Source organism: Channa argus, chromosome 13, assembly GCF_033026475.1.
Source record: "Channa argus isolate prfri chromosome 13, Channa argus male v1.0, whole genome shotgun sequence".
NCBI lineage: Eukaryota > Metazoa > Chordata > Actinopteri > Anabantiformes > Channidae > Channa > Channa argus.
The window spans coordinates 4,888,271-4,915,801 of NC_090209.1; the positions used below are offsets into that span (position 1 = coordinate 4,888,271).

The following is a 27,531-nucleotide window of genomic DNA, read 5'->3' on the forward strand; positions in this document are numbered from 1 at the left end:
CTGACAACAGTGTTTCCTCAGCTTTTCCACAATATAAACGAAAAGTATGGCAATGCTGAAAGAGGTTAATTTTGGCAATGAAAACGGCAAAAGCAATATAAAAAGTGGGTGTGTTGATGCAGGTAGTTTTGGATGGGCTAAGTTACTTTTACTCCCTAAACCCCCTAAACTGTTTATATATTGTCCCATTGGCAAGACGCAGGTTGCCAGTGGGGCAACCTGGAAGTTGTGGAAGGGTAAAGAGAGGCACCACCTTCCAAACACTTTATATACAGAGCATCGCTCCTATTTATGCCCCACACACTGCTTTAACATGTGTATTAGTCCAAGGCTCGATGAGCCTGCTGTACAAAGATAGGATTAATGCTATACTCCGGGAATACTTTGTTCAACAATTAGATGTGTGTTACAGCTGATGTGGTCTCCATTACTGCCTTGGTGCAAAGAGATGTATGTTTCTGTAAGAGACAGGATGGGAGGTGTAACAGCAACACACTAGATGTCTGTGTATGGACTGTAGGAATGAAAACCGAGCCATTGATAAGAGTGGAATGTAGACCCTGTTGGCGGTTGAGTCTTTCACTAGATTAAAAATCACAGCTTCTTGTAGGCTGCCGGATCACTTTCCAACACACTACTCTTGAAGCTATTCCAGGTCACAGTCGGGGAATCTGAGGGAAGAATTCACTTTTAATCTTTATTCATGTCAACTGCTGCCAACTAAATACAAAGAGACACAAAGACTCCTTAGCCACCACGCTGACTAAAGTAGCTTAGCATCAGTCATGTGCCTAAAGGCTCCACAGTGAGCAAGTCTACCCAGTACCTGGCAGGCCTATTGCTGCTGAAGGCTGGTTTGTTAAACAGCTGGTAAGGCAAAGGGAATTTCTGTGGTTTTTGACTAAAGTGGCTGTATATAATTTGCTCTCCACCCAAACCATCTGTTGAGTCCATGGAATGAAGAGGCCTCTAAATGCTCAGCTTAAAAACTTATTTCTATAGTCCTGAATGTTGCAGTTCACTGTTTGATCCGAGATGACATAGTTAGAGACCCCTGCAGATGGAAAATCTATTGGAGAATTTGTTTTGAAACCGAACCAAATTAGCATCCGGGGAATTGTGAGTCAGCTTCTTCTCAGCTGAGAGATGCAGTTTACACTTAGTAATTGGTAACCACCAACAATGCCTGTCCAACACCACAAAAACAAGGCCTAAGTTATGGGAACAGCAGCTGTTAAGCATTGGATTTTTTTCTTTTTTTAATCAGTGCGCAGCTGTTGTGATACTTGATTAAATGTGACAAGTAGAAGCAACATCAGATTTGCTGCCCTGAACTCTTTGTGTAACCAGGTGAGGTAAATATGTTGAACTGGTCGATTTAACTCTCATCCCACGGATGATGTGTCAATAGTCATGTGAGACAGTGAAGGTCTCACTTTTCTGTTTGTCTTTATGCAGGCAGCACCTCCAGCCAAGTCAGGCAATTATTGCTTTAAAAGGGGTAATTAAATGGTTCTTCCCCTGAACTGAGGGCCTGTGTGATTTATGTGGACTGTAAGCACAGAGAGGAGACTCTTTGAGCCGTGCCAGGAAGAGGCCCTGCCTTCCCTGCCAGGCTGTACCTGCTAAGGCTCTATTTTGACCCCGTCATGAGTACAAGCGGTGGGGATGGGGGCACATCGTGGGTAAAGTTTGGCACAACGTGCTGACTGCAGACTGCAATCAGATTCTCTGGCACAGACCTCAGGCCTGCCTCTGGGCATATGGTTATCTTGAGGCTGCTGTTTCATCAGGGCTTTCCCAATGCAGGAATAATGAAAAACAAGATTTGAGGGAGATAACAGAAGAAGACCAGTTCTTTTTTGTTTGTTTGTGTGTGTGAGGCCGACCAGATATGGAGAGATTAGTGTCTGATCAGCCCTAGGTGCTGTGTTCTGAGGCTTAGTCAGCACTATTCCTGCTGCCCAGAGCTTGTCCATCTGATATTATGTGGCACGGTAGTGTACTAATCTACATAACAATTTAATATATCTTGCAAATATCGCTAGCTTGCTGCAGTTCTGCTGTCTTTCCTCTGGTGTTAAGGAGCTCTTGAGTCAAAGGCTGCTCTACATATCTTTTTAGAAATGAACACTTTCCTAGGGACTGTAGTGTTTACAGTCAATGCTTTTTAAAAGATATCTTAGATCATTTCTTACAATAACAGTATTTTCAACAATTCCCACACAGTCATTAAAAGCAACAAGGAATAACCTCTACTCACAGTTAATGTCTGTTTGTGACCTGGATAACCTTAATCTTCTGTGCCATTAGCTTCAGTTGTTGTCCAAAACCAATTAAAAACACATCAGCCAGACACCCTGAAACAATAGGTGTCATGCTTCAACATTCCAAAACACTTGATTGAGATTCTTTTTTTTTTTTTTTTAAATGGGACCCTAGATGCTCTACAGTGGTCTGAAGTAAGCAAGACTCAACTGTGCATGCATGCTGTTATCAGCACAAATATCTCAACATTGAAATATTTAATAATATATTTGTTACTGTGCTTTTATGCATGTCGAGTGAAACTTTCATTGGAAAGAAAAATCATGAAGGTCAGATGAATTCTAACCTCACTAGTGAAAGCTGACTCCTATTCTATCTTCTTTCTAGTCTTTTTTTTTTTCCTGCTTGAAATGTCAGGAACTGCCCTGTGCTGGCTTATGCATTAGCACACTGATGAGTCACACAGAGAGCAGACTGCAGGTTCTCTTGTCTTGTATACCCAACGGGTTCACCTCTCTGATTAACCACTGGAGTTTGGTGTATTTTTTCATGGGCACCCGGGGCCCCTTGCCTGTAATTACCTCTTATAATAGTAGGAAATGGATCCTTCACATCTGCTTCCAATGAATGGGCAGGTTGGCCGTCCTGCTTTCTTGTATTATTGCATAAACCCCTGGCAAACATATGTCTTTGTAAGTGTGAGCAAACCTTCAAATTAAGGCTTGTCATGGAATTATGAGGACAGGTGAAATTCATCTGTCAACTGTTCAGAGGTAAATACTTGCAGACTTTGTTTATGGTTGTCAGATGTATCCCCCCTGGGTTTATTGTGTCATTGGTACAAAGCCAAATGCATCCTCTTAAGTTCCTGTATCATTTACATTTGGTGTGTTATTAAAGGGACTGAACTGCAGTCTCCTCTGTGTCAGCCACCAGCAGTTGTTTAGAACTGCTATTCAGTCTAAAAAAAAAAAACTAATATCTTCCGAGTATAAGGCAAAAAAGTGTTCACATGGTCCTTATTATAACTGTAGGCTATTAATAGTCTCCGCATCATGGGTTGCATAGTAGTGATGCAGACCGCATGGAAGATAGTGTTTCACATGTATATCGTGTCGATATCGTGACATAAATTTCGACACATTACAAATGTCAAAACTTAAGTTGATGGAATAAGGGCTGCTCTTTAATTACCCACCTTTTTTGACTTAACTGCTGACTTTTATGTCCTGCTTCTGGTTAGTTGTAATGAGAGCTTTTTTTTTACAAGATCTGGATCATTAAAGAGCCTCTGCTTCCAAGGTAAATGCCTGCAATGATTGGCCTCAATAGTGGTTTGGGGGTCCCAGTTAGCTCCCCAGTGGTGCGATTACTACTCATTGTTTCACAGTTTTATAGGGTGTTTCTATTTCAATCGCTTTGAGAAAAACAATCAATAAAGTGTAACAACGATCTTGTATATTTCTAACCAATCCTAACCAATTTGCCTGGCAGCCAAATAGTGGGAAATACAGGGAAACTTTGTCCTAATCTCACACCAAGTCAACAAGGCTCTAGCATTGCTTAAGTAGGGACTAGGTGGTGAACTGGCGTAGCGGCTGAGCTTCTAGTCACTCAGTAGCTGTCTAAACGTCCTTTCAATTTATCTGCACTGTGCTGTTTAATTCCCCCGGGCATTTTGGGATTATACAGTATTTATTCCATAAAGATTTAGCAGTGGAAATAAGTAGCTGTCTGTCTGAGGTAGCCAGTTCAGTCACTAAAGGGACAATATGGGTAAGTGAAAACACATGTATTAGTGCTGTATTAATCTGTCCTCAAAAAAATCCCCCGTTTGTGTAGAAGTTTATCCTGTGACGGAAAACGTGTAATTAAAGTAATTAACAAAAGTGGGATGTTCTGATCTCGCTAACAGGCTGAAAAAGACTGCATGCATTTACTCGAGATCCATTAACATGGGTGGGATTTACAGCAATTTTTATCATTCAAAATGTGATGTGTCTGCAACACAGGTGACTACTTTAAATGAATGAACAGGTCTGTTCAAGGATTGTTCACCCCTATTTATTTAACATCCAAATACTGGGGCTTGTTCTGTCACTGACTAGGGACCTGTGTAGAAACTTGTATGATCAATTGTGAGGCGATGCTCTTTTATGTGTATTATTTATTAGGTGTTTTATTATATATTGTTGTGTATCTGTTTATCTTTATTTATTTAGCTGTAGAGCCAGAAAGAAAGTCCACAAAATAAGATCTGGGTTGTAAAATCTTAATCTAATTGTCTGTATGGTTGTAGGAAGTTGGTATTTATTTGTTTGTACATTTGTTGCTACTGTGCTGATATATGTAGTTAATAAAGTAATAACGGTGTGCAGTTATTGCTGGTATGTATTCACAGTTATTCACTGGGATCTGGTTTGCTTTTGTCTGTTTACACTGCAGTGAATGCTGTGTTTGCATTGAGGCATTGTTCATCTCTGAACAAGTAGGCAGTTTATTTTTGGTACTGTCTTGCAGAGGAGTGGTAAGTGAAGTAAAGGAAGTGTTCAATTTTAGTTTAGGGATTTTATCTGGCTCTCACAGCATAAGATCCAGCAGGCGTGGTTCTGTCTGGGGGAATTCCTTCCCCTAAGTTCATCAGGGGAGAGCTTTTAGCCTTGGCCAAAATGGTGTTTTATCACACTCATACATGCTTGTGGATTCCTTTTGCTGAGCCAAAAGTTTTTTGTTCGGTCTGAGATTGTGCACCGCTTCCTGCTGCAGGCTGAGGAACAATTGAACCAAGTGTACCAAAAATCTGATATATTTATTAATTTTTTTTTTTAAATTTTTTTTTTAGAGGGGTTAATTCCTTCTTTTCTCAATCATTCTGTGAATCAGCTGAAACCATGCCACAGCCTGCAATTCAGTCTGTAAGACATAGTAGTTAATGATTCCCCACAGGGAATGATCCCAAAGGAAACAGTCTAGACAGAAAGATTCCTAGTCTAGGTGAGTAGGTTATTCTGCTAATTCAGTGATCGACATAGCTTTTAAACTGGCTTTTAAACTGGACCCCTATTGAAATGTGTTATCTAAAGTTAAACATGATAAGTAGTGCTGAGATAGGAAAACCATTAAAATGATAGCAGGGTGCAATATTCAGGCTTTGAGCTATTGTGTTTGATAGGGTTATAAGGGTCAAATTAAAAATCCCTGTGACTTTACTTTTGTATTTGAACGTTTTAGTTTCTTTTAATCGTGTTCGGTAGGATCCTAAGCTGGGCGTCAGGCCTGTAAAACTGCAAATGATGCAGGAAGAGTCCAAGGCATCTCAAGAGGCTCTTGTTGACCTTGGACAAAAGACGGGACTGTTGTTTATCTCCCATCCAACAGCTTTTCCCCCGACTCTTATTCATAACCATATCTTCATCCTGCAGTCTCTCAGTTTGCTTATCCAGAGGCTGCTGTGAGACTGATTTAGGTTTTGGATGGCTTGGATTTGTCATACTTGTTTTCCAAAGTGGGGAGGCAATGCAAAAGCATAAGAAACTTCAAACACCAGTTGCAAAAAGTTTTATCATCAATTTTTCCCATACAGCAAATAAGCTGTGTTTTGACAATTTAGAATGAAATGCAAATGTCCTTTTATGGGCTTACAGAGATCTAGAAATTGTAAGGGCAGAGACACACCAAACCGAGACTCTCCATACCAGCAGGTAGGGGTAGTCTGTACTTGTCACCCAAACAATTTGAAAAGTTTGAAGGTGGACTGCGGATATAAATGGTAAATGGTAAATGGTCAGCACTTATATAGCGCTTTTCTACCTATTGGCACTCAAAGCGCTTTACACTGCTTCTTATTTACCCATTCACACTCACAATCACACACACATTCATACACCGATGGGGGAGCTGCTATGCAGCTGGCCAACACTCACCGGGAGCAACTAAGTTGGGGTTCAGTGTCTTGCTCAAGGACCCTTCGACATGTGACCAGAGGAGCCGGGGATTGAACCAACAACTGTGAAATTGGTGGACAACCGCTCTACCTTCCTGCGCCACAGTCGCCCACAAACTATAAACAATGTAATGTCGTACACATCTGGCACATCATGAGTCATGCTGTGCACTTGGTCTCAAGGTGGCCATGTCCATTATATTCTCATGTTGGAATGTTCAGATGGGATGAAAATTAAAAATGAGCCCTCTGAGTTTGCCCTCTCGACTTTATCGTTTGCTTGCTATCAGCACTTCTGTTTCTCTTACACCATACACTGAAAAAGTCACTGACAGTGCTCTGACTGGTGCCACCATGCAAAATATTGCGAGACAGACACTCACCTAAGGCCCAACTTAGGCCTGGTGGCTGGCTGTCATCTTGTTGTGTCATGGCCTGAAAGACAGAAGAGATGAACATGAAACATGAGCCAAACAGAACAGTTGTTGCTTACTCTGAGTAATACAGGCCAACTAATCCTCTTTATATGACTGGGTTTTCTGACTAGCCAGACCAAAGGCATGTTACCCCTGGAGAAATCCAACTTCAAATAGCTGGGATTCCCCAGCTCTGTCTACTTGAACTATACCCCAGAAGACAATCCTGTTCTTTGTAAGTGTCATGCCCCTTGATTCTTTGTCAAAGGTGAAACAGGGAGTCTGAACCAAGAGTTTAACACTGAATATAGTGTGTAGCTGATCCCCGCGACACGACAAACCTAACAAATGCTTGAAGGAGTTAAGATTTGAGTGCATCCTTGAAATTGGGGGGGGGAGGGGGGGTATATATGACTTCCCTGACCAAACATAGAAGACAACAAGCAGGAAAGCTCCCTTGCTGGGCTGAAGTTTAAAGCGACATCTCTGCTAGAGTGTGGGTGGATCTGCTTCAAAACATTCCTGTCTATTTTTGGTCATTAAAACCTGGATGCTGTGAAAACAAAGTTGCTAAGATACTCGATTCTACAGGTTGGAAAAAGAAACGTGATACAAAGTGTTACCATGTTTGACGTTTTCTAATGGAGTCTAATTCTCGGAGGCTGTGAGCTGCATGCTTTTACTGTGAGGAACTTACAATTTGATCGTGAATTAGTTTTTTTGTGGTTTACAGATGTGGGTGTGCCTGCACGAGGAGCAGCAGTTGGCTGTGCCTGCTACCACTCAGAGCGTTTTCTGAAGCATGGCTTTCTTCAGTGTTTGGTTCTAGTCCAGGCCTAAACCACAAATTGTGGGTGGGGGGCAGGCAGGCGATTGCAAACCACAGTAGCAGACAGCCTGCTGTACTGAACCTCTGACCATAGATCTGGAACATGCTCATAAATTTTTTCTTCACCGGGTGTGAGCCTCCTACAAAAAGCATCTTTGAAACATTTTCCCAAGCATAATATCATTTCCTTCGTGCGGCCATCAAACACGTAACTCTTATATTAGAATATTAGAATTAGAAAATTAGCAGCCCGATGGTCTGAGGAATGTGCAGTGACTTGCAATTTCTTACATCTTTTAAACTTTGTGTATGGTCAGTGATTAGTTACTCAGGTTTTGCCAAAGAATTAAAATGGTAAAACATTATAAAGCATGCGTTGTCTGAAATGGCACAGAGGTCAGTAGAAGCTCACTCGACCTTACGACATGCTCTGTCTGCAGATCCTCTGGAATAGGGTGTAATAATACCTGCAGCTACGCAGGTCCTGTGGTATTTTTATCCCCCCCTGGAATTCAAACCTCTGTTTTTCCTCTGAGATCTGCTGTCTTAATGTGTGGGAACTCAGTCAGCAGTGATCCATAGCACAGATATGTAAAAGTCACCTGCCTCCCTATGTGTCCTTTTATTATACTGGACACATTAAATCCCGGTTGGATCAAGCCAAACTTCAGTCATTGAGAATTGTCAGTTGTATTAACAAGCATACATAAATTTTTCCCATAATAAAAATGAAAGCAGTTTTGTATCAGGATGACAGCTCACCAGCTTGGTGAGGTTTCAGTTAGTGTACAAAACAGCAACGGTGGTAAAATCCAGCAGAGGTGATACATTTAAGTGCAGTATTGGATCCAAAAAGAGGAATAGGATAAACATTACATTGTGTACAATGTGTTTATCCACCGCCCTATTTTCCACTTTCCTTTTTTTGACAACGAATGGAACGAATTACCAAAACCTGCTACTAAGGAGGGTAATTTCTACTCATGCACAGAACATATACACTACTAGGCCACTGGCTTTATTCTTTGTGGTGTGTTTAAGTGCCCCTGTGGTCATGTAAGGCGATGCAGCAGTCGGCCTTTGTGTCACCACTAGTTCTTCGATGATGGCTTGGTGCCTCTGTGCCCTAAAGCTCCATTTTGATCTAACAGATCAGGTTGACTTGAACACAAATTGGACTTTGTCATAACACATGCCCCTCTGGTGCAAAAATAATGGCTTTGTGCCGTTTAAATATGCGTCAGATTTCCTCCTCCTTCTGACTTAGGGCACCTAGCTCATGATACTCACATGGAGAGGCTTTTTTTTTTTTTTATTCTTGTTATTTGAGAGTTTTGTTAAAGATTACAAAACCATTAGTGCTTTTCTGTGTGGGTTGTTGGGGAAAGATATTCTTGTCTTGTTGCCCATGGATGCTTAGTGCTGTTCTGAGGCCAGATCTGATTTCTCTCTTCCACTTGTGCACAGGCTCGCAGAAACAGCTGTCAGGTAATTTCATATAAGAAGGACGGAGGGGGCCCTTGATATCCAAGGATGACCTCTGAATACCATCTTTTCTTCTTCTCTTTGATGGTTTTTGTCAACATCAGAGTGCAGTGCTGAACATCTGGAGAGGAGTGCAGCCTTTTGCTATGTTTATAATAATGGCATAAACAGCTGAGAAAGAATACTTTTTGTTCTCACACCCTATCACTTCGGTGGACTTCTTTTTTTTTTAGTCTCGGCAGAGATAACAGCGCAACTTGGCTAACAACAGCGTACTGCTGAAGACGTTGCAGGAAAAAAGGACAAAGACTTTGATGTGCAGATGGCGTCCAACAAAGACGCGTGTTCAGTTAACAGCAGGTTTTGTTGTGATGTTAGAAGCTCAAAGTGCATCTGAGGTTACCAAGGAAAGACTGTGGAAAAAGTCATGGTCGGAGATGCTAAACATGTTGGAACTGCTTTGAGTTCTAAAGCTTCGCCGTGGTATCCCGCCAAATCCCTGTTAATTATGAGATTGCAATGCTAAATAGCATGACCTTGGGAACTGGTGGAAAGTGGCTTTACCAACATTAAATGATTCCCTTGGCAAAGACGCCTGGAGGGTATCCTGTCCCTGGCCAGAGGGCCCTCAATAAAGTACACTACTGTTCTCGCAAAATCAACTCATGGCCAGTCTCTTAGTGTAAAAATCTTAAATATTAAATTCCTGCACCTCTTGGAAAGCTTTACATCCAGTGTGTTGTTACCCCAAAGATCCAATTGCACCAATAGTTGCATAAGCTGCATGCACAGAAAGATTTTGTCTACTTGGTCTACTTTTCCCACACAGTGTAATGATGAACTAATCGAGTATGATACACAGGGGAGAAAGTAAGTTGACAGCTGAGCTAGTTGATCTAGAACTGGCCTGTGGTTATGTGGGACAATATAGGCATTGCCAAGGCAACAGGTGGTGTCAGATTAGTTGGTCCTGAGGCGAGAATAAGCAAGGGGAGAAGAGAGGGGGTAAATCTAAGGCGGCCGACATCAAACAGCTGCTGCTTCCACCTTTTCTAAAGCTGGACCACAAAACTTTAAGTCATCACAGCCGAGTCTGTTTGGTTTAAAATAAAACACTTGTATACAAACGAAGTATTTCAAATGCACATAGATTTTAAGTCACAGTGTGGCTCAGGGGATGGTACAGTCAGTCAGCCCAGCTCTCCTTCTTCATGCTCTAAAACAGCTCTGCTTTGTTCCTAATCCTTCTTAGTCATTATCAAATTAAACTAGATAACAATTCTACAAAACTTACTAACCACGCTGAAATTCTCAGATGGTTTGGAGCCTGGCTTTAAAAAGGTTTCGAAGCAAATACCTCTCCACTGCAGTTCAGTGAGTGTGGGCCTCAGCAGCACCTCTTCACAGTAAAATACGTTTTGAGCTATATTTACTGTCTACTAAAAAGTAGCTCTTTAGATGAAATGAAAACACAGTGCATCCAAAATATACTTGAGATGCACTAAATATGCATAACCATTAACCATTTTGAGTATTAGTACATTTGGTAAAATACAGCTGACTGTAAGGGTTTATAGTGTAATGTGAGTTTAGCTTCATCGCTTTAAGTCCTGTACTGTACTGTACTATGTGTTTGACTTCCTGTAAAAATTAACAGCTTCTCTTTCAGAAGGAAATTGGCTGCTGAAGGAGAAGAAGTTGCTCTTTATCCTGAGGTGTTGCTGTATTGCAGTGTCAGCTTAATGTTCGGGCACCTTGGATCCCTTATCCCTTCTGCAGTGGGAAGGAAAGCAGACATCTTAAGTGACATAGCAGCGTTTTCAAACAGTCTATATCTGTTATAAATTAGCAGGGGCCGGCCAAGCCGGAGCTGCTCTTCCCCTCCAGGCTGCCCCCAGTCTCAACACACAGCATGTCAGCTGTCGTCTGGGGGAACTGGAGCTGGTTCCTCAATCCCCCTCCTTCATGCAGGTCACTCTTACAGATATGTTACCGGAAATGCACACGCAATTTATAGACCCTACGAAATTACTCTCAGTGTGTTTGTGTTTGATGGGACATGCAATTCAGGTGGGACAAGATTTGCAAAGTTTTAGCTTAGGTTTTTTTTTAAACTCATAAAAGTATAAACATTCATTTGGGATATTTTCCTTACAAAAGGGGAAGTAGAAGTTTTAAAAGATAAACCTTCAATCCAGTAAATTGGCCTCCCCTCCTGTCTGAATCAGTCAGCTGATAACTGTGTTCCTATTAACAAGCCATGTCTCCAGTGTGTGTGTGTGTGTGTGTGTGTGTTTCCTGCAATACCTGCATGTGTAAATCACAGTGGCAATTCCAGGGCTTTTGTTTATTCATGGTGGGGTCCTTGAGGTTCCAGCTCTGGATAAGCACAGGGTGTGATTCTAGGTGGTCTGTCCTGCTGAGTCTCCTGCTGTTGTGGAAATTGAAAAGGCAGGACTTCTGACGGTGTCAACTGTGCCTTCACGCCTAGAGAGGCTTGGGAAGGTCTATTGTCCCACCCACATTGACAATGTAGTGCAGTCTAGCTTTGAAAAACTCTTTCAGGCGCTTGTGAACCTTAAGATGAACTAGATCAGTCTTTAATTAAAAAAAAAGAAACTTAAATGAAGACACTCGCGAGGTTTTCTTCTACTGCTTTTTACACAGATTCTAAACCGTTTTTGTGAGCGTGTTATGATCACAGCTGAAAAAAAAGCTCATCAGAGGTAGCATTTCATTTACTGTTAGGCCAGGGTGTCTTGTATCACAGGCTGTGTGCGATCTCTGCCCTCTTGTCTGGTCATGTTGTCGCCAGGCTGTGACCACTGACCTGAAATAAATTATGGTGACTAACCTTATGTTGGCAAATCGTGCTATTTAAAGCTGAATGAAAGTAATGTATAATATATAAAAAAAAAAACATTACTGTGTTTTTAGTTTTAACCTGTGTGGAGTATTGTGATAAAGATTTATTTTGTGCCATCAGTGTAATCAATTAGCTTGTGTTAATCACAGATATCTGTGATAGATTGACTACAAAAAAACAATTGTATCATTGCATTAAAGTAAAAGCTGAAGTTTGGCAGCAAATGCTGTTTTAACTAGTCATCCTATTAAGGTTTTGCTAGAAGGTACACGTGTGTAAATGGTTGGGATTCATTAGTTTCCCCTATTTATTTTTTTTTTACTTTAAACTCAGCAGAGCAAGAAGCAAAAACCTTGACAAATTGCTCTGTAGACATCCTTTCTACACAAGTGTGCACGGGCTGACTGCTTATTTTGACATTCCACCCTAAAACGGTGAGTGTTGATCTAAACAGGCTGCGAACCTATATGGCGGCCTTGAGTAGCCTGCATTGATTCAGAGCGTAGATTATTGCACATCACCAGAAATTAACACAATGTACAGGTAAAAAGGAATCCTGTGTGTCGCCGGTGGGGCAGCTGGGGGTAACCTGTCCACAGTTTCAGTGCACCGTCTGCATGTGTGGCAGAAAAATAAACTCGACGCTCAATTTTGGTATTGAAGGCATCTAATGTCTATGTCAACATCCTTGACATTGTCCCTGTGCAGCAGTTACATACGTGTAGTGTATTATTTTTTTCACTTTGTCATACTGTGACCCTCTTCTTCTAGCTGAGACTAATGTCCACTGTTGCCATTGTGTGTTGTAGTGTACCAGACTTCTGTTGCTTGTTCCTCATCTCTACTTGAAATCAGCAACCCGAGGCAACTTCTACTCCAGCCACTACTGCTTTTTTTAAAAATTATGCCTCCAACATTGTTAAATACTGCAGTGCTACTGCGATAACATCTCGTTTGAAGTTGTTTGGTTTGTTCTAGTGGCACAGAGAACAAAAGGTACTGTATATTTAATGGTTCAGTCCTCAGTGCATTACATCCAGCTTCATCACTTTGCAATATCAGAAAATACCAGCTTCCAAAAAGGGCAGCTTCCAGTGCCTGCTTCTAGTTTGGGACCAAGCTTGTTGTAAAATGCATGACATGACTCTGTGTGGGAAAGAGAATGACTGACCAGGGGGAAGACGGCTAGGCAGGCACTCCAAGCATGTGTTCAAAAATGTGGACTTATCCTTCACTCGTTACTCCCTGGCCAACTTCTCTCCACTCCACAAGTGCCTTTTTTATCTGGGGAAAAAAAAAAAAAAACCCAGCATGTTTGTTGCACCTACAGCATTAGTCATGGAAAACTTTTAGAAGACAATCTGTGCACTTTGCACAGCGTGATTGTCTGTTGAATGAACAGACTCCTTTCACTCGCTCCTTGTCGAATCACTTTGGATTAAACCCAGCAGAAATGTCAAAGAGCTGCAGAGAGCAGAAGGGCCTCACTCATCAGGCTCTTTATTGCAGCTGGGGCCCAGGCAGAGGTTTAGCATCAGAAGTGGCAGTTGTCTGCTTACCCACCAAATAAGGGTTAAGCACATAGGAAACTTTTTCGCAATCGCACACAAACACCCAGAAAAAGCTTCCAGTTGCTGCAATGTTACCGTCAAAAATCTTAAGAATTTCCCTCTCGCCTGGGTTCATCCTCTCTCCTTTTTATTCAAATCGCTTTTTTCACACCAACACAAAGATGCACCCACCCTAAAGTGCACCACGTGTGTGGTATGTTGTGCAATGTTGCAGAGTGACCCTATTCTCTCAAAAATGAGGGATGATGCATTGTGTTTGTCGTATAAAGTGAAGACTTACACTTTTTATCCTGCTGTCAGGGTTTGGGGACACATATATGTTATTTTACCAGATCAAGGTGTTGTAATGGGCCTGATTTAATACGAGCCTGCTAATGCACCTGCACCTACTCCACAGATAGCAAGGGGTCAAGTAAAGGGAGTGCTGGAGCTGTGCAGCTCAGGCCTCAATGGTGCCTGGCAGTGCTTAGTGACGTCCTTCTTTTCAGCCTACTCTACCTAAAGAGAAGAATAGGTGTCAAGCTCGCATTCACTTTATGCTTTCCTCAGGTTACATTCCATTCCTGCTTAGTACAAGCTACTGCTTTAAAGTATAAGGAGATATTGTTAGTCCCAAAGAGGGGGGGAGTAAAGGCGAGATCAGTCAGGTTAGGGAGGGATGGGAGATCAAGGACGTTGGGAACTACTCTTATGACGCTTTTCTATGCGTGTCTGCTGTGTTTGAATCAACTGATTGGAATGAGCATTAAGACATGCTGCTGTATTTTGGCTTTCATGTTTCTATATTTGCCTATCAAACGCTCTGGTGGAGATAAAAACAGACTCTATGAGTTCAGCTGATGCTTTAGACGTTAAACCTTTGCTGTAACATTGTTATATATTTTCACGAGCGCGAGCATCACTCCTGTGTGACTCATCTCTAGTATGAGTTTGGACCAGTTGTTATTTTCTGTAACACATATGCGTGTAAGATATTTCTTGCAGATGGTCCCCCAGCTGCATCAGAGGGTTTATTAGCAGAGTGGGCACTTTGAGTCCCCTGAAGAATTCTTCTCACGCTGCCTCCGACATGTTTTGGCTGTCACAGATATGTTACCAGGATGGGATGCCAGAGTGTGGGTGTGTGATAATGTGTGTCTGTTGTGTATGCGTGAATGCATTAGAGTGTGGATGTGTGTTTGTGTGTGTAATTTTGGACAGCTTTGTTTTTTAAAATGAAATAATTTAATCCATCATCTGCAAATCACATGTGCCTTCTGGGATTGCTGGCTGGTTTTCACTTGACCTCATACAGCCAGTAATTTGAAAGTGCATTTGTAATTTCCATCTATATTGCTGCTACTAGAGAGAATGCTGACATGTGAAGGTTTGCTATTTTTAAAAAAAAGTTGACAATTGAGTAGCAAAGAACAACCAGAGTCACAGTATTCCTCCTAACCCTCACAACACCCGTCACTGATCATTTCTTGTCTTCTGGCTTTGACTCCTTAATGGAGTTGCTTGCGACTGCTGACAAGAATCTAACATTTCTTATCAATAAATCCTATGAAAACTAAACTAAAACTAAAAATAAATCAATCATACCAATGAATGTTTTCTACAATTTTTGTCTAGAGTCCAATAGCTATTTCCTGCTGTAAGCAACTTGAGTCTTAATCACCCTATGAAGTTTTACATCAGGCAAAATGTCTGGATAGTATTGACACCTGGTACTTTTTTGGTACCACCTCTGTCAAAGTTATGAACAAGCTAAGACAATAGGTGATGCAAAAACACAGCAGGGGACTAAAAGGTCAGTGTGTCACTAACACTGTGTTGGCTTTGCGCAACCACATTTGTCTTGTTGTCTTTAATATGAAGAAGTATTTAACTTCAAATGTTTTTCAGCATTGTTTCAACTTGTTGCTTTTCGTCTCCTTTCAAACAAGCTGTGATTAACAGTCACATACCGAGAAACAAGGGCAGCATTCCTACAATATCCTTTATTGTTCCTGTGTGTGTCAAGTTGAAGATGACATCACACCAGTTACATGCATTCATGCTTTGATAACTAACATCATTAAGAGGTTACTGTATCTTGAGTGAAAATCTCAGCGCTTTGTACAAAATCAAGTCAGGTCATATTTACCCGGCGCTATATTAGGGGTGTGCTATGTATATTGTCTTTGATAATAACTTGATTGTTGTTGAAATGATGGACCAGCTGACTTTATGAAGTCACTGTGCCATGTTGCCTAATTGGATATACCCCAGTGTCTGCACACTGAGGATTCATGAACTGTGCTAGTATAGGCAAACAAAGTTCGTGTAGCTGCCTTAATGCATGATTGAAATGAAAAATGAGTGAACAAATGGTGTCAAGAGACAAAACAGACATCCCCCAACCCCACAGTCTACATCTTTAGATTTCAATGCTAGACATGGAACGTTCTCACTCACATCCAGGTGGTTTGGCAATGAAAAGATGTCTTGCCACAACATCTGCGAGCCATCACACGAAATCTGATGAATATGAAGAGCTTTGGGAGTCAGGTGTCCACAACAGGCCTAAAACAGCCGAAACACCCGTCCAAGACCACACCACAAAATTCAGGAGATTCGTTCTGCATAAAAAGTGTTTTTTACAACAAGAAACGCAAAAGTTAAGATGAGCCAAAAGCTGTTGCGTCACTAAAATCATAGTGCTAACTCAAGCATTCAAGCATCATTTCTAACAAACCTGAATACTTAGGACTGATATAGGATACTGATAAGGTATTTAAGTCAAACTGCTCTGACTTGTCTTCAGATTGTATCACATAAACTAATGAATGAATGTTTCACATTTTCCAAATATTGTCTAAAATAAAATTCCAAAAAATATCCAGATATCAGTTTCTGGCAATAATATACACACCCCTACACTATATTAAAATAGGTAAGATTACATTAGCAGACTTGTCCTGTCATTATGAGAACCATGAGAAACATACTTCAGTCAGCCCCATTTCCACTGGTCTCCAGGGCATCAAATTTGTCCAAAAATAGTCTTCAACAAATAAACAATTTCCCACTGTGTGAGTAATGTTGGCTAAAAACTATGATACTCAGCAATTTTAAATTATTAAACTACATATACATGTGATCTGTTTTTAAAGATTCACGCCTTTTAGTGGCAAAACATATCTTGTGGTTAATTGCGACCAAATTCTGAGTATCAAACCTTTAAGGGAGACTACAACATGGGATTTATTGACAATAACATAAGTAGCGGACATAGCCACCTTAATGAAATCCATAATCATGTAATATTCACTATGAGTGGTTGTGGATATTTTAAACAGATTTTAGGCCTCTGCAAAAGGGGTTTAATAAAAAAAAGGCAGGGTACCATTCTGCAAACTTACAATATGATTTTCAGATGGTAAATATTAATGGCTAGAAAATGTGCTATAGTCCATTTTAGTGTGCATGCACACTGCGAGCAACTTGGTTGGAGGATTTGCTCTTTTGACTAATTGTTAGTGGAGCAAACAGTTGCACAATTGCACTGAAAATGATGATATAATATGTTCCCACTGAGTCAGACAACAGATGTGCGAGAGATTTATTCCTGTGGCCCCACAAATAAACGTTGTGCAGAATCTGAAGCTTTAAATGGCTTTATTCAGTTCCTTAACTGTTTTAGGGAAACAAAGATGCATGAAAATGTGATTGGCTGTTAATGATCAGTGTAAATGTACATGTTGGGACTCAAGCATTTGTGTTGAAGTGGAGATGACAGCAAGTCCTATGTTCAAGATTTAACAACTGATGGCGGTATCTTATTGAAAGAATCTTGGCTCTTGTTCTTTTAGTCTGAACAATTTTCCAGAAGGCTCTGCTTCTGTCCAATTAATTGTTCACGGTATAAAATGCAGTCATTTCCCTCTATCCTGCCAAACAACAGCTGGGCAAACTTGAGGCCTGTCTTCAGGCTTCTGTATACTAGGCCTATCACCTGTCAGTCATTATCCATGGATTCTGTTACACGCAGCTGTCAGAATTTGTGCATTGTGAGCAGAGTCATTCAAACAGTAAGTAAATGGTGGAATTCCTTTTGGACATTTATGTGTATGTACATATGTGTGCATGCATACCTGTTCCAAACTGCAAGCCGTTACTAGAGGCAGGAAAGTCGTTCTTTGGGTGTGGTGGAGTTCAAATAATGACAAGGTTGGACAGGACCTTTATCTCAAAGGAGAGATAATTATTTCAGCTTCCATTCTGAGAGTAAAGGTCACACTTGTAACCAAAATGCAGTATCGTAGTGAGAAAGCCAGTTCATGTGTAGCTCCAACCTCTCCATAACATGAGGCCACGACCTTCTCGGATAAGTGTAGCTTCACATGTTAGCTTTAGGATCAGGTGCCAATACCGACCTGTCCATCAGCAGGTACGTTTGTGAAGGCTTTCGCACAGATGGCATCCAGTGTGTGCAGATGATACCTCATCCCAAGGGAGTGGGAAGCAGGAGATGATGATTAGCCCAATGGCTGGCTGGATGGCACTACTGAAAAGAATTTGGCTAGTCAGCAGTTTCCTTTTGAAAAAGGCCCGGGATTGTTATTGTAAGAGTGTTCAGTCAGGGTAGAGAGGATTTGGGGGGATAGATCAAGTTATTTATTAGCTTGAGCCATTTAAATGGGAAACCTAGCATGACAGAGTTGAGTGGAAATAGGAACTGGCAGGCCATGCCAACTGGAAATGCCAGGGGTGGCAACCTGCCAGAGTCGTATCTAAACCTATAGCTGTCGTCTGGGCAGTCTGGATGCTGAGATGGTGAGAGCAGTGATAATAAAACCACACTGTGCTCCACGTCTGCTGGAACCGTGAACTTTATCAAGATCATCAGATATGAGAAGAGCCAGCTAAGCTCTGTGTCTCTTCATTGAGGGGGTTTATGGCTCTGTCAGGTGTAATGCAGGAAGAGGTCTTTCTTTTGTCTTTTTTTTTTGATTTATGTGGCTTAGAGTGGTTGTATCAAAGATTGTCTTTAGACAGGCATCTAAAATGATACAATGCTTTTGAGATAGTCATACATCACTGTTCACGAGGCTAGTGGTCAGCACATTTAGTAGATGTGCCAAAACATAATTTTAAGAGCACACACTGTAGTGTCGTCAGTGTTGGGATCTCAGTTGGTTAACACTTCGTCCAGATTAAAGTATATCAACTATGAAACTAGGAAACTTTTGTACAAACAGTCATGGTTCGCGATGGATGAGTCTAAAGACTTTGTTGATCTTCTTAGTTTGGCCTAATGGCCTTTCTGTCACTTCATAATTATTTTGGGTGATTAACAAACCTTGGCTTCAGCCTGCTTTTTTTCCCCCAGTCTTATTTGTGAGGACATCAAACATAATGATAATGATATTATTGGTCATCCGTTGTAAACTTTCCAAAGATGAAATCAAATGTATGATGACTTTTAACAAAGTGGCATTTTTGACCCAGCAGCCAATGATTTCTCAAAGGAAGATGGCACAAGTCTGGAACGAGGCGCTATACTCATGTCAGAACCAAAACATTGCTGAAGTTGCTATTGCAAAAGATTCTTAAAATATATGAAATCTGACTTTTTGTTTGTTTGTTTAAAGTTCAAGTTAAGAATAGAGTTAAAGAAAAATGAAGAGGTTTTTCACACTAGAACAATCAGGAATGAACTAGTTTTGTGGTAACTCCAGCAATTATTAGATTATTGAGCGAAATGGTTAAATTTTGTGTTGATCAACTTAAGAATTATTCTGCTATATGTTTCATCTTTATTAATTAATGTTATTATTGGTCAAACGGTGAACATGGTCAACATTAAAGGTGTCACCATTAAACCAAGCGCTATATATTCAAATTCTCAGATTTTTAAGTGATGCAAATAGCAGATTGGTGCCTAAAAAATTTGTAATTCATATCTTAAACTGTATGATCAAAGAATAAGTGAAGACCAGCATCTCTGAGCGAGAATATCAGCTTGTAGTACCTGACGGTTCTAGACACCTCACAACCAGTTCCAAACACAAATTAGGCCTTGATTTCCAGCCCTTGGCCTTTAGACTTTTAAGCTGGATGAAAATGTTCCATACTGCGCTGCATTTTCAGGTTTGACTCCCTTCCTTCGGGTACACCGCTTCATATAAGAAGCTAAATGACACGATGATGTGAAAAGGTCTTCGGTCGGGTTTTGAAGTAAGCGGCTCTCTGGGGCGCTGCATTTATTGGCAGTGTTTTGACAGCTGCTGAAGGTAAAAAAAAATATTTTCGCAAAGACTCCTTCCTAATTCCAGAGTCAGGACTCGGTTGTAAAGGACTAGTCATGGTATGCTGAATAATTTTTTTACCCAGAGGAGACAGAGTTTACTGTAAGTCATGCTGAAATAAATCGGTGTCATTCGGACCGTGATAAACTTTAAACCTTGAGGGACCTGTGTTTGTACCGGTGCCATGAACTTTTATTTGGTCGGAACACTCTTGAGTAAGCCTCTGAGAGGTAATAAATGGTATATGTAAATATATCACAATGCCCCATTTCCTGTCTTCTCAGCCCTTATTTTCCCTCCGCCCTTCCAGGGCCCGTGTGTGTGGCACTGGGTGTAACCTGTCTTTGCAGAGACTTCAAACTCTATAAATCTTTTTGTGTTTGCTGCAGGTGACTCAGGCATCCAAGGTGTGGGGAGAGGTTCCTCTACCAGAAGACTTGGAGGCAGACAAAGATGCCCAGGCGTCAATGAGTTTACTGGATGATGACGAGGACTTTGCTGCGGATGACGCTTCAGGAGGTGCTTTTGACAGAGGCTGTAGCACCACAAACCACAGCAACAGCTGCCCTTAATTCACAGGAGTGGTGTTTGTCATTAGGCATTCCTTAAATTGTTAACCCATCCCAAAAGTGAAAATAAGGGAATGTTGCTCAGAGTTCACACTAAAATACATGATAGTATTTTGTTGCATTCATACATGAACATTAATTACCATAATCACACTTTCTGCAGACTTAATTGAAATGAGTAAAGTATGAATTCTCCTGTGCTTGAACATAAACTTTAACCACATCCCTAAACTTTCATTTCTGTCTCCAAAGACTTTCCCAGTGGAGAGGAAGAAGGAAGCACACCGTGGCCTCCGGGCACCGTGAGCACAAGTAAGGGACAAGGAAATTTAATGACTCTTGACAACTCTCTGTGACATATTTTAGTATTTATGCACTGAAGATTACCCAGCCCTCTAAACCTTCCCCATGTATGACTGTGCGTGTGTGTGCATTTGTGCGTGATGTCTGTCTGTGCCTGAGTGATAATACCTTCACATCCTGCTACGCCTTTTTAGAGTCTGGTCATAACACAGGGCTTCAGCATTGTCTGTGAGACAAACATCTCCTCTCCTCTTTCATCCTTTTAACCAGTGGGAGAGGTGACAGCACGATAAGTCACCTGAAAGCACAATAAACAATAAAAGAGACACCAGAGCAGCTCTGTTTTGCATTTCATTCACCACTGTGTCTTTTGTAACTCCCTCTATTTTTATGTGGACTTGAAAAGTGTTTCAAATCTGAGGGCAAGTAAATCACATCGCACAGTTGCAGGGGTAGAAATATTTAAATAACACTTAACAATGTTAAGGTTTGCATGGTGCGTCTATCTCTCTACCTCTTTAATCTTTCTGAGGGCTTGCTGGTTCTTGTTATACTTCCATTCTTGGGGCATTTTTCTTGTTCATTTTTTTTTTGTTGTTTTTGCCGTTTCTAAATTTCTCTTCATTGCAAGTAAAACAACTGAGCATTATATGACTTTTTTTTTTCTAAAAGTTTGAATTTTGCTTGCCCTTAACAACCAAGAGATAGACTATTATTGGATTTATACATGACCCACAGGGTTCGCAAGATCGAAAAATATTATGTGAAATATCATGAAGTGATGCCAAAGTAACCATATGAAAACATATGAAAAGTCTTTTTAAATTTTTTCGCTAATGGTGATTCAGGCTACATACTATAAGGGCACGTGACTTAAAAAAAATCTGGACTAATACCATCCTTTAAAAGCAGAATCAGGTTCAGGTCTTATATTGTGTCTACATTAAATTTTGCTGCAGCTTTCGTCAGCTTTGAAGCACCAATCCCCAGTGTGACGCACGACGTTTCAGACTAATGGCCACATATTTTTACCATTTTTATCAGGATAGTTAACTTAAATCTCAACCACCATTAAATGGCAAAGTGTAATAAGGTCTTAAGTCGAAATACTCCTGACATGTCGCTACGTGTAGCTGAGGTGGCTTCATCAGAGCCTTTTTTAGTGTCTGTATGGTTATTAATAAACATACGACTGATTAAAAATGCCCAAAAATGACCAACATTGTCAAAGCAAAGTCCTACTTTTATTTAATGTATTTTTATTTACTTCTAAATTTTTTTATCAAAAAAAAAACAAAGCAGTTCCGTAAATGTTAACAGTCCCAACAGATCAGATAATCTTCCACCTTATTAAATACAAAGACATGGTAGCTGCTGTTTTTAGTTTGTCCTTGGTGCTAGACGCTGCCACTTGACAGGTTAGTGGAGCTGATTACATCATGTCACAGTAATTGTTTTGGTAGCAGCATTGCGAGCTGACATCAGAGCATCATGTGCTTCTCTTACAGAAATAGCGCTGCTGCCTCACTGAATTTGGGCAGTTAAGAGGTGCCAGAGGAGCTTTTAACACAGTGGATGTAAATGTGTCTGCTGTTGACAGCACGCAATTGTGATAAATTTGGTTAGTTGAGTCTGTGTTTAGCTGTGCAACAGTGAGGCAAATATTTCCTATATTCTTGTGTAAAGAAAGCTTTGTGGTCACTTCATTAGTTGAAAGTTTTATTTCAACCTTCCGCAGAAAAGTTACAGTTTTGAAGTATGTTTTTCTCAATCTAATCCTGGTGCACTATGCTTCAGGTCAGTTATTCTGACAGCTACGAATGTGCAAAAAAAAAAAAAAAAAGGGAGAGAGGCACAGAATACAAAGCCAGTCCTGTACTGATGGCACAGAATGCAGACGTGTTTTCTGTTAATCTTCTCACATTTTGTGGAGTGACATAAAAATACAAATATTATCCATTACTTAGTTTTATGGCTTCATTTTCCATAAATTGCTTTTGTAGCCACATAAAGGTCACTGTTGTTTTTAATGTGGCAATTAAACAGGAGGCTGAGATTATTCAGTACTTTGTTAAATATTTGATGCTGTTTCAAACGTGGACAGACGTTTGCATTCTTCTTAGGATGATCATGGTGCTGTGGTTGGAGGAGGCAGGCCATTTCCTTATTTAGATATAACAGCATGACTGCAGTGGGAAGGAAATTTGGTTTCCTGTGCTAATGCTGAATGCTGAGTGCCCCTGTCCTTTTGGCTGTCCAGACCCTTCACCAAGCCTCTGCTTTCCTTCCCAGCTTATCCACTGCTGTGAATTAGATGATGTAGGTGTTACACTTGCCTCATTATGCCTTGTATCCTGTTGTGTTACTGCTCGCTGAAGGTTAAGGAATTCCCATTGCCCTCTCTCTCTCAGCCTCATAAATTAGTGATTGGGGGGAAAAAAGATCTTGAATCTAAACTTTTTGTGTTTTTGTTGACAAGACTATTTTGAACTTCTTTTGTTCTTGTGCTCTTTGTCCCTTCTAATCATAGTCTGCAATCTTCTCCAGAGATGTGTCCCATGTCCTCCTAACCTCTCTTCTTGACCTCCGAGGCTAAGAGCCCTAAAGAGATTTCTGGGAGAGAAAGAAAATCTAGTTTATCTCCCCTGTGAGAGCCTTTTCTTGTTCCACAGGCTCCATTACATGCATTCCCAGTGCACCAAAGAGATTGGCTGCTTTGTTTAGATCTGAACGAATCAAAGGTTAACATGTCCACTTCACATTGGTGATGGTGGTGTATTAGGGGCTGTCGAGGTCAGGTTCCTCCCATGGCTAATTTTGCATTAGAGGCTTGGGAATTCATCTCTCCTGACTAGATCTTGGCCGATACATTTACCAGGCCAACAAAACATGATGCTAGATCATTGGTGATATATCTGAATTTATGTCCCATGATCTCCACCTAAAGCAATTTAAAGTCACCTGAGTGTTAGTGAAATGGCTGTCATCCTTCCAGACTCTCTGTCCATGCAGAGGAATTAAGAAGCTCTGTTAGAAGGACCACTGCATTCTTAGTCCTGACAGTTACTCAAGGTGACTGCACAACCAAGCCTAGAGGAAGACGTAGTGGTCCCAAACAAACCTCAAGTCACAATTATAAGGCCTTTTGTCTCTTTCTATGGCCCTGTCATAGGCGTACTCAGAGACAAGTGTCACAACCATGGTGTTGTCATCACGTTGCTTTGTATTCTGAAGTATTCACCTTGCTTTGAGGAACAGCCACTTACCAAGAATCAGAAACAGCCTCCCTTGAGTATCCCCCATTGTTCCGGTATCAAATTGGCTGACAGCTACTCTGCAGTGGAAAATAAAGTACTGGAAGCAAAAGCAAGTAGAGTACGGGTAAGTATATATAGGTCTGGTACTGTGCAGTGGAAAAATGCTCTAATACCCCAATTCATGTCTTGGCACAATTTTATCACAGAGGTTTATAGTGAGTTCTTGTACGTCATGGACTAGTTTTTGTGCTGAAGTAACGTGTAAGACCCTAGATAGAGTAAAGTGGTGTTTGACTTTCTTAACTATGTCCAGTCAATGTAGTTTGCTACAGGTGGCAAACTGCAGACACAAAGCAAAAGGAAAGCAAACAGGACACTTCTCACTACAATATGCACTGCTATACCAAACAGTCTGAATACGGAAATGAAATGTAATTCTTCAAGTCAGATAAAGTGTATTCAAACGTACAGTACAGTGACATTAACCATTGTTGAAATACTCAGCGCTGTGTGACATGTTGATATGAGATTAAACATGTAGCTTGTTCATTCAAGGGAGGCATGAGCAACTGAGATGTGTTCTCTGTTTAGGCTTCAGGGATATTTTGCTTATTCTTAAAGGTCAGGTTATCCTTGATCCACTTCGACTTGAAGAGACTGACCCACAGGCAGGTTACTGCAATACTGTCTAGCCTCACCTGGTTGGACTTCGAATCGCATCAACCGCCATTGGGTTTCCACCAGGTCCCCCTGTTGCGTATCTCTAGAGGAGAACAGATGTTGGAGCATAAGTGGACAATACATCAGGGTAATGTACCCTGTCTGTCAGTTTGGCCCCGGCCGTGGCCAGACTGTGACCAGGCCACCCACTCAGTATTTTGGCCCTGTTTTTGTGCAGTTGGCAATATGTGTGTGTCTCAGTGGCACTGCCTTACTGTGTGTTCCAGTTTGTCAGATACAGGGAGCCTCTCGGGTAGTTGCATAGAGGGACGAATGCTGGCAGCTGCAGTTATTTTGGTGCCGTCTTTGTGGTTACACTGCCAGGGGCCCTCAAGGTGGTCCCACACTGACAGTAGAGTATAGGAGAAACTTTTCCTGACATGATAATTGGATGTCTTAGTAATAGTTTAGACAGCGTTTGGATGCATGGTCCATGTACTTGGCAGACTGCTTTTTGGAAACTGATTAAAACTTGTTTTTTTGATTTGATAACAAAAAAACAACAACAAAAAAACTCAGCTGGAATTAACCAGTTTGGAAGTAGTTTTATTCTTAGAGTAATTGTTTTACATCTTGTCAACAGAGATGTCAAGTCCATGTTGTGGGGAATTCACACGGTTAAAATGCACACGCAGCATGTCACTGTTCTTCAGTGTTAGACATTTGTATTTTTAAAAGACACAAAACAACTTTGCATTTTCCTTCTTGGTCATTCAAAATGTTTCCACTTGTGGGTGTTATGTTAAGTTTTGCATTAGAGTGGAAAACAAAATCAACCTTGTATATGCATAATTTTAAAAAATCCACATAAATTTTAATTCCGGACTTCTTCATGCAAAATACATTGTTTATTGCTTTTCATGTTTGACTATCAAAAGTTCCTTATTTCTACATGTTACTCATGTTCCCAATTCTGGTTTTGTAATTTCCAAATGTGAATCAGGTGGCTGAAAAGTTGGCTGAAAACCCTGCAGCACAGTCTGTGTTGGAGGTTTGGTTTAACCTTTGTGTGAGCTGTTGGCATCAGTCATTGATAAAACCCAGTGCACACCATTCACAAACAGTAAATGGACTGTGCGGAGTTCACTCGGGGTGTGCATTGTTCTGAAACACGACCGTTCCAGCCTTTTTACTGCACCTACTGCAGCCCCATGATGCTACACTCTGTTGTACCAACAAATGTGTTGCCTTGGAGAACTGTCCTGTGCTGCTGCTCTTTAGCAAAGATATATTGAGGGTTTCACAGAAAGAGAGTGTGTGCAGCTGTTTGAATGATCTCTTTTTCCTCATCGCAATGTCAAGGACAGACTTGTACAGTAACTGATAAGGCTCTTTAGTTTGATTACCTGCACAACAGTAAGCTTCAGCAAGAAGCGAATACCTTCAATCCGAGCAAAGAATTGTTATGTTTCCAAACAAACAGAATTACAACTTGTGGCCGCTGGCTTCATATTCAATTGTTCTTCCGCCCTTCCAGACCTGAAAGTTTGTTTGCATAAAGCTCCAACGTTGATCGGTGGCTTCCTGGTTGAACACTAGAGAGTATCCACATCAAATAATTGCTCTCCAAGGATGTGTTAAGCCTCCTAACAGTTTTTCCTTTTGGATAAATCATTCACTATGTGTTTTGTATTTCGAATGTATCTGTGAGTTTCACTTGGTTTTTGTTTTTTTTCCTCCTATCTTGTTTCTGCTGGGATACAGTGATTGCTTTGTTTCATTCAGTGATCATGGCTCTGCACATAAAAGAGGGGAGAGCAGGGGCTTTCACTCCCATTCTAGCTCTGACAAGGATCACACAACATATCAGCAGACTTTGAAATAGCGGATGCTTCATTAGCCTAAATTAGTCTGGGTCACTGTTCTTGAGGAGTATGGTTTGGGTAGGGCAAGTTTCGCTTCAGTTGTTTCCTCGCAGGACTTTGTAGATTTAAAAAATAGTGAGGGGTCATTCACGAATGACCGTCTTTTATACAGGTCATAAATAGCAAAGAAGGGATCCAAGTCCGTCTTAAGAAATGTTCTTTTCGATGTTAAGGCAAAATTTTAGTTCAACAATGAAAACCAGTCCTTTAATGCATTGTCGACTCAAATCCTCAAAAGCCAGTTGCTGTCCCTGAATGCACCATTCAGTCGCTCCGTCCTCCCTGGCTCAGCGAGGGCAGTGGTGGTCGAGTGAACTAATAACTCAATGAAGCGAGGGAGCAGTAAGAACAAAGCAGTAAATCAGAGGAATAAATGTTGTTTTCTGATTGGTTCACAGCGATTATATTATAAAATGCAAATGAACACAGTAACACAAAGGATTTTGTGTGGATGTTCCTAAAGCGCACATCCCTCCTGCTCCTTTCTGTGCAGGTGTGTGTGCATGTGTTTAGCTTGCAGAGCATAACATTAGGTCTGGTATTAGCATTAATTCAATGCTCTTAAACCAAGTCCACACATGTGAAAAAATGAGTTAAATTAATAGGATGTTTAAGTTTTAAATCTGATATAAATCTTACCCTAATGTATCAGTTGTCGCAGTGATTATTTAGATAAACCCAGTAACCCCCGCCCCTTAATAAAGCACGAAAAGGAAAATTAACGATGAGCCATTACATTTTTTTATGGCTCTTGGAACAGAGACCTCCGGCTCCCTTAAAAGAGCCATATTTCCTCCTCTTTTTTAAAAAAAAAATGTTTTCAGTAGTCAGTTTAGCAGAGTCATTTACCTGCTCATCACCTCATCTTAGCATCAGTTGCAGTCAATTTAAAAGCAAATACTTTTTATTTCAGAATACTCTTATAAAAGACGTGCCACAAGTACACTAATGGTGTATCAAAAGCCACATGTTTTGTGTATGTGCAGCTGTGCAACAGCTGGGTCCTGCTCACTCACTTCGTGATGAAGGAGCTTTTGTTTATGGCTCTCTGTTGAAGTTTATGGAGTGGGCTCATACAGAATCCGGATCAAAGCAGGAAAATCTGTCTTTTCAGTGCAGTTGTAGCATGGAGAGTAAACATAAAACAGTTTTTTTGTAAATTGA

The 27,531-nt window shown here is 40.8% G+C and overlaps 1 protein-coding gene across 4 annotated transcripts in view; it reads left to right on the top strand.

The window, feature by feature from the left end:
* hspg2 (heparan sulfate proteoglycan 2) overlaps positions 1–27,531 on the top strand; it is an 89,704-nt gene that overhangs the window by 8,087 nt on the left and 54,086 nt on the right. For all 4 annotated transcript variants that reach the window (XM_067525592.1, XM_067525593.1, XM_067525594.1 and 1 more), the window contains exons 2-3: positions 20,043–20,172; positions 20,475–20,534. In XM_067525592.1, the coding sequence (XP_067381693.1) occupies positions 20,043–20,172; positions 20,475–20,534 (190 nt within the window). The remainder of the gene's footprint in view (positions 1–20,042; positions 20,173–20,474; positions 20,535–27,531) is intronic.